General features: G+C 37.1%; 2 protein-coding genes across 2 annotated transcripts; one reads left to right on the top strand and one right to left on the bottom strand.

Annotated features, from left to right (window-relative positions):
* Positions 1–3783: 3783 nt before the first annotated feature.
* LOC106334054 lies at positions 3784–4445 on the bottom strand. Its single transcript, XM_013772413.1, has one exon. The coding sequence runs from the start codon at positions 4269–4271 to the stop codon at positions 3798–3800; it is 474 nt and encodes a 157-aa protein (XP_013627867.1). The 5' UTR covers positions 4272–4445; the 3' UTR covers positions 3784–3797.
* Positions 4446–5848: 1403 nt separating this feature from the next.
* On the top strand, positions 5849–6494 carry LOC106330754. The gene is made up of 4 exons (XM_013769175.1): positions 5849–5861; positions 5922–6115; positions 6178–6252; positions 6326–6494. Exons 1-4 carry the CDS (start codon positions 5849–5851, stop codon positions 6368–6370), a joined length of 327 nt encoding a protein of 108 aa, XP_013624629.1. The 3' UTR covers positions 6371–6494.
* The last annotated feature ends 379 nt before the right edge of the window (positions 6495–6873 follow it).

Below are 6873 nucleotides of genomic sequence, written 5' to 3'. Positions count from 1 at the left end.
TATAGCTCTTTCTCGCCTTTCAAGCAGATGTTGAGTGATTGTGGAATGTTAGAATTTCCATTTACTGGAAAAATGCTTTCTTGGGTTGGTAAAAGATCAGGAGGGACAACCGTTAGATGCCGTCTGGATAGAGCAGTAGAGAATGAGAACTGGCATGAAAATTTCCCACATTCAGTTGTCAAGTATTTGAGGCTCTGGGGCTCGGATCATCGTCCGATCCTCGCAGATATACTCACAAAACCAACAAGGAGAAAAAAGAAATTTAAGTTTGATAAGCGTTGGTTGGATAACGAGGAGCTAAGGCAAGTTATTCTAGAGGGATGGAAGTCGAATGATCTCCCTCCTGATGCGAATATAATGGAACATATTGCTAGCTGCCAGAAAGCTTTGAGTCATTGGAGGAGGCAAAATAATGTGAACTCTGAAAAGTTAGTAGAAGAGCTTAAGGAGAAGGTAGAAGGTCTTTACGAGGACGATAATGCTACTTCTGAGGAGATATCAGAGGCTCTAAAGGAATTATCCACTGCTCTTAAGGCAGAGGAACAGTTCTGGAGACAGAAAAGTAGGGTCCTATGGCTAAGGGAAGGAGATAGGAACTCGAAATTCTTTCATGCCCTAGTAAAGCAAAGAAGAGCATGTAATAGGATAACTCAGCTCCTCGATGAAAATTGAAACGTGGTGGAGGACGAGGAAGGATTAGTAACCATTGCTACTAGCTATTTTAGGCAAATATTTGAGTCCTCTAACCCAGAGGACATAGCTGATGCGTTAACAGAGGTTTCGACGACGATTACTGGGGATGTAAATGACAAACTTACAGCCCAGGTAACTGAGTGGGAGGTCAAATTAGCTTTGTTCGCTATGCATCCAGAGAAAGCTCCAGGACCTGATGGGATGACAGCTCTCTTCTACCAAAAGTTTTGGGATATTGTCAAGGAGGATTTAAGTCGTATGGTTAACCAATTTCTCTTCGAAGGGACTATGGCCCAGGGTCTGAATGACACGAATATCTGTCTGATCCCTAAGACATCAAAGCCGAATGAGATGAGCCGAATGAGAAGAAAAAGTTTAGACCTATTAGCCTATGCAATGTCAGCTACAAGATAATATCTAAGGTCTTATGCCAAAGATTGAAGAAGGTTCTGCCACAGAGGATATCTGAGACTCAGTCAACTTTTGTTGCTGGTAGACAGATCACAGATAATATCATGATTGCGCAAGAGATGTTTCATGCTCTGTAAACAAAACCAGGGGGAAGAGTTAAGAGAATGGCCATAAAAACCGATATGAGTAAGGCATACGATAGGATGGAATGGTCATTCATTGAAGCGGTCATGAGAAAGATGGGATTTTCGGAGATATGGTTTGAATGGATTATGCGGTGTATCACTTCGGTCAAGTATAAAGTTCTCATTGTGCGCCTAGGGAAGAGAGAGGAATTGGATTCCGTATGATCCATGAATTTAATCTAGCCCTCCTAGCCAAACAGCTCTGGCGCCTTGTTCAATATCCAGATTCATTAGTGGCAAGAGTTCTTCGGGGGAAATATTACCGTCTAAGTTCGCCCTTGCGTTCTGGTGTTGTGGATTCCCCATCGTATATTTGAACGAGTATCATAGCGGCAAGGAAGTTACTACTCTTGGGCATCAGGAGTAAGGTGCATTCAGGATACGAAATTAATGTGTGGGAGGACCCCTGGATTCCTTCGACGCCGAACCCCTGGATTCCTTCAACGCCGGCAAGGCCAGCAAGATCAAAAGTCCCAGTTGTACATCCAAGCATGACCGTCAGCAGCCTTATTAATTTCGAGTCAAAAGAATGGGATGCCCGATTACTGGAACAATATGTGGACCAAGAAGACATTCCGTTGATTAAGAGTATGGCCATAAGCCCTACTCACCGACGAGACACTTATTGTTGGAGCTATACTAAAAGTGGTCAATATACGGTAAAGTCTGGATATTGGGTTGCTATGAACGTGATTAGAACAGAGGAGGCTTTAGAAGTCCTACAACCCAATATAACTAAACTCCAAGCCTTTGCTTGGACAGTAAATGCGCCACAAAAAGTTTGTCATCTTATATGGCAATTAATCTCTAGACAGGTAGCAGTAACGAGGAATCTAATACGCCGAAATATGCGATGTGAGAACTACTGCCCAAGATGTGGTGAGCCAGAGGAAACTGTTACTCATGCAATCTTTGAATGCCCTCCAGCATTACAAGCATGGGCCTTATCATCTACACCATCGAGCTCTCAAACCTTTCCGGTACCAAGTGTTTACGCTAATATGGATTATTTGTTCTGGAGGAAGAATAATATAATGGAGCCAGAAGATGATAGGGACCCTTATCCTTGGATAATTTGGTACATTTGGAAAGCCAGAAATGATAAGTTGTTTAGAGGCATCGATAGAGACCCATTGGAGCTAGTTAGGTATACATAAAGTGAGTGTCAAGCTTGGCATAATGCGAGGGAAACTATATCTGCTCCCATACTGGGACAGCCCGAAGTGGAAGAGCAAGCCGTAAGCTTGGGTGAGATATGTATGGTGGATGGCTCGTGGACCTCCACAGCTCAGTTTAGTGGAATGGGATGGGTCTGGAAGGATAGCACGGGAAAAATTCAACTTATGGGTTCCAGGAATCTAACGCGGCGCGAAACACCTTTACATTCAGAGTTGGAAGCGCTAAGATAGGCAATGGAGTGCATGATACAACATTCGACCTGCCAGAGATTTGGGACGGATTGCAAGGACCTGTTCACAATGATGCAAGAACCACAAGCATGGCCCAACTTTGCAACGGAGCTGGAAATCATTCAAACCCTTCGGTTGTGTTTTTCGGAATTCAAGATCACCTACTTACCAAGGACGCAAAATGAGATTGAAGATTCGCTAGCTAGGAATGCACGTTTTTTCCATAGATCTTTATGTTTTGTTGGTTGTTCTATTCCGGTCTGGCTTCCCAGACCACCTCAAGTTTGAGTAATAGAATAGATGTTTGCTGTCAAAAAAAAAAAAAATACAAGTATTCATAAATTCCGTACCCTATTTCTTGGTGAATTATGAAATCCATCAGTTTCTAATCAAAAGAAAATTAATTGGAATAATTAGACTTTGATTTTTTTTTATATGTTATTAAGATTTGATTTCTTATATTTTATTTGTTTTAAATACTTGTAAACAAATTTGGTTGGTTTATTAATATATTAAAAACTATATTAATATATAAACTTAATTAATTATAAGATTAATTCCGGATAATAATTAATCAAAGATATATTGGGACAAGTTTTATAATCAAAGGTATACTAGCACAAAGCATTTTTCAAAATGGTTCGTTTAGCCAATTTTTTTTTCAAATAATAAACCAAAAAGATATGTAACTCATAATTAAAAGATATGTAATTAATTAGCCAAGGTGTCTCTATTTCGGTTACCAAACCGTACTCCAATTTGTTTTCCCAATTAATTGGCAGACCATACAAAAGAACTCAGTCTGTTAACTAAGTTTTATGTTACGAAAGATATATAGAAGAAATGATATAAATTTTTTTAAATAATTACACCTACAAGTGTCTTTTCTTTTTCTTTTTACTACTACTACATCACCGATACAGTTCTGAAAAATATTTCGTCTGATTGTATAACATTTCATGACGGAATAAAAAACATTGACGGGCTATATGCAAGTGCTTTTTCTCTACGTAAGTAAACTTTTAGCGCGAATCTAATTTTACGAACCGGTACATGAAACATTGGCATCATCATTATATATATATATATATATATAACATTACTTCTGCCTCGTCCATGGATAAAGCTTCATCTCGGGTTTGTAATAAACCCCATCTTTTCGAACTGAGTAACCACATACGTAGCTAGGGTAACAATAAGCAGATGTGTCCGGATTAATATTAACCGGAAAATTCACAAATCCAAATCTGGACCGGAGATGACAATGCGTGGAAGCTTGCCTCCTCTTACCGTCGTACTTGAATTGGGCCACAACGTACCGGTCTCCTGGTTTGCTTTTCCTCCATACCTCATTACCGTTTGTGCATACAAAACCTGCATTTCCATTATTCTTTAGACCAAACAGATCATTGGAGATGACGATTCGTACAACCGAATTTGGCGGTACCCTAAACTCTGATCTGTGGTAGTATTGTTGGTGGTACGCTTCTAAGGAGTTTACAACTACTGATAAGTTTGAGATTTGTACAAGGAGAAGGATGAGAAGATTCATAACAAGGGTTTTGGGATTCATCCTCTTTGTGGATTTATGAGTTATTGCGTCTTAACTCTTAATTGTGTTTTGTTTTCTCAAATCTTGTAACTTCTGGGTTTTATTAGTACAAAAAAAAATTTTGAAACAGTTTTACTCGTTAATTAATACACTTTGGTTAGTTTGTTGGTGCGATAAATAGAGGAAAACAACTGAAACGGGGGTGGTCGTTTGCTCACATCTATCTTCATTTGTTTTATTTGTTTGCAAACTCCTTCCCCATTTGGTAATAAATAGGGCAATCGACTTAATATAGAAATATAGTTTGCATGTTGTTAAAAAAGAAATATAGTTTGCATGATGTTAGTTTCCGTTTTGTGCCTTTTTCATAATACGAACGTATATTTGTTGAAATTCATTTCCGTTTTGAATTTTGTTTGGGAGCTCTTTGCAACCAATTTTTTTAACTAACCAAATTCATTATAACAAAAAACAGTTATAGTTGCTTCATTTTAAAATTAATTAATTTTCCACTAAAACTCGCGAATTTGGTATTATGTGTCTAGTAGTTACTAAAATTTGATATAATTATTAAAAAATAGTATTGTTAAGAAAATTATTAAAAAAATATTTTAGATGTTATTTACGGAAACAAAGGATCTCTTTTTCAGAGTGACAAGTCTCGTGGGCTTATCATTTGGTTTTGAACTTTTGCGAAGAGTGTATTTTCGATAAGTGTAAGTTTGTGTGACTGTATCTTTTTCCGACATTGAACTTTCATCAAGGAAGATGTTTGACACCGAAAGCTACTTCTCCAAGTTTTTTTTTTGCGACATCTCGCGATTCTGAAGACTGGATTTAATTTCTTTCGAGAAAATGTAAATTAATGTTATGAGGACGTGTTTTGGTGTGATGAAATTTTTTAAGTAGTGTTACCGAGGATGTTTTGTGTTGTCCTGAAGGTTTATGTAACAACCGTAACCCGCACTACAAGAAAAAGGAGCTATTGTTACGATTTTTTGAGACTAGATTACAACTATAATAACTAAACTAAGATAAGGTCCTACCGACTCGGAAAGCCAAGCCGGTGGGGTGGAATCAACATAGAACACAGCTGAAGGGGGACTCCGAGCACCTCGTGCAAGCTTGTCCGCCACTAGATTAGTTGCTCTTGGTATATGTTGAATCTTGAAGGAAAGAAAGAAACTCTTACCAGAATTTATTCTCTTAAAATCTTTAACCCCAAGTTTTTAAACTTAAACTTTTAACCTTACATATACTTCAAACCATATATTCATACTTAACCTTATATCTTAAGACATTAAATCATATTACATACTTCAAACTATTTTTAAATATTTTCTAAATTTTAAACTTAAACCTCAAACTCCAAATCATATATCATAAATTTCATTTCTAAATCTATTTTTCATTTCTAGAACTATATAACATGTACTCTAAGTGAAGTAAACTTATAATTTTAATAACTTTTTTTTTATCAACAATAAAACTTATAATAAACATAAAAACTAAAGAAAAATTAGAAAGTAAAATTCTATTGCTGTACGAAAATGAGATTAGAAACAAAAATTCTAAAACAACTAACATTAAAGAATAAAATGTATTCTGTCAGTTGAGAAAAAAAAGTATAACAACCAAAAAAATTCCTATTGGCTGATTCACAAACACAAGGATCAAGCTTTTCACCGTCGGATGAGATTGGATCCAAGGGACCAAAGTTATTCCTTTTCTTCAGATCTCCATACATAGCTTTCTTCACTGCTGGCCTCCGCATCTCCTCTCTTCTCTTTCGTCAGAAGATCTCTCCACCCTCGCAAGATTTCTGCCTTCATCGCTCTCCATCTTCTCTACCACCTCCGTTAATGGTCGTTTATTATAAATTTTACTTCCATCATCTCTCTTCTGCGTGACTTTGATTTTGGTGCAGGTTGAAGAATTGAATGAGTGGTATCTCTGTCTTCCATCATTTGATGTCACGCTCACCGTTCACCACCACTCCACGGTTTGACATATATCTCTCTGTCGCTGTCTTTGTCTCTCTCTTTGAATCTGATTTTTGTTTGTTTTTTGTAAAGGAGGGTGGAGGATGCAGAAAAAGCTTGATGCTGGAGGATGCATAAGAAGCTTGATGGTGGAGAAGACAAGACCAGCCGTGGTCGCAGTGGCTGTTGTGCGGCGGAGGCAAGGCCACACATGGCGGCTGGAGGAGGCAAGGCGAGGCAGGCATGGCCGCTTATTTTTTTAGGGTTGAATTTTTTTTAATGATTTGGTTTAGTTATCTAAACCTAATTTTATTTTAAACCAATTTCATTTTGTAAACCGAGTTATTTTTATTTTGATTTATAGTGTAACCAATTGAAACTGAGATGTTACTACTACCGTCAAACTTTGTGAGGTTTAATTATGACAAATTAATAACATAATGAAGGTTACAAAATACAAAAATTTTGTTACACAATTATAGTAACGGATAAATATTATTTCGTTCGTCATTGATCATTATGTTTTGTGACTAATTTTTTGATAATAATAGGCTACAAAAAAAAATTGACCAAAAACAGGCTACAAAATTAAGATTTTAAATTAGTTATAAATAGTGACAGTTTGGGGCAATATATAATGT

This window comes from Brassica oleracea, chromosome C3 (assembly GCF_000695525.1).
Source record: "Brassica oleracea var. oleracea cultivar TO1000 chromosome C3, BOL, whole genome shotgun sequence".
NCBI classification, from domain to species: domain Eukaryota; kingdom Viridiplantae; phylum Streptophyta; class Magnoliopsida; order Brassicales; family Brassicaceae; genus Brassica; species Brassica oleracea.
The sequence above is the reverse complement of the archived record's forward strand: the minus strand, read 5'-3'. Positions and strand labels throughout refer to the sequence as shown.

Excerpts from the sequence above, each read along its gene's own strand:
- LOC106334054 (XM_013772413.1), bottom strand. The coding sequence starts at position 4,271 with ATGAATCCCAAAACCCTTGTTATGAATCTTCTCATCCTTCTCCTTGTA.
- LOC106330754 (XM_013769175.1), top strand. Across the intron at positions 6,116-6,177 it reads CTCTACCACCTCCGTTAATG|GTTGAAGAATTGAATGAGTG; the intron begins GTCGTTTATTAT and ends ATTTTGGTGCAG. Across the intron at positions 6,253-6,325 it reads CCGTTCACCACCACTCCACG|GAGGGTGGAGGATGCAGAAA; the intron begins GTTTGACATATA and ends TTTTTTGTAAAG.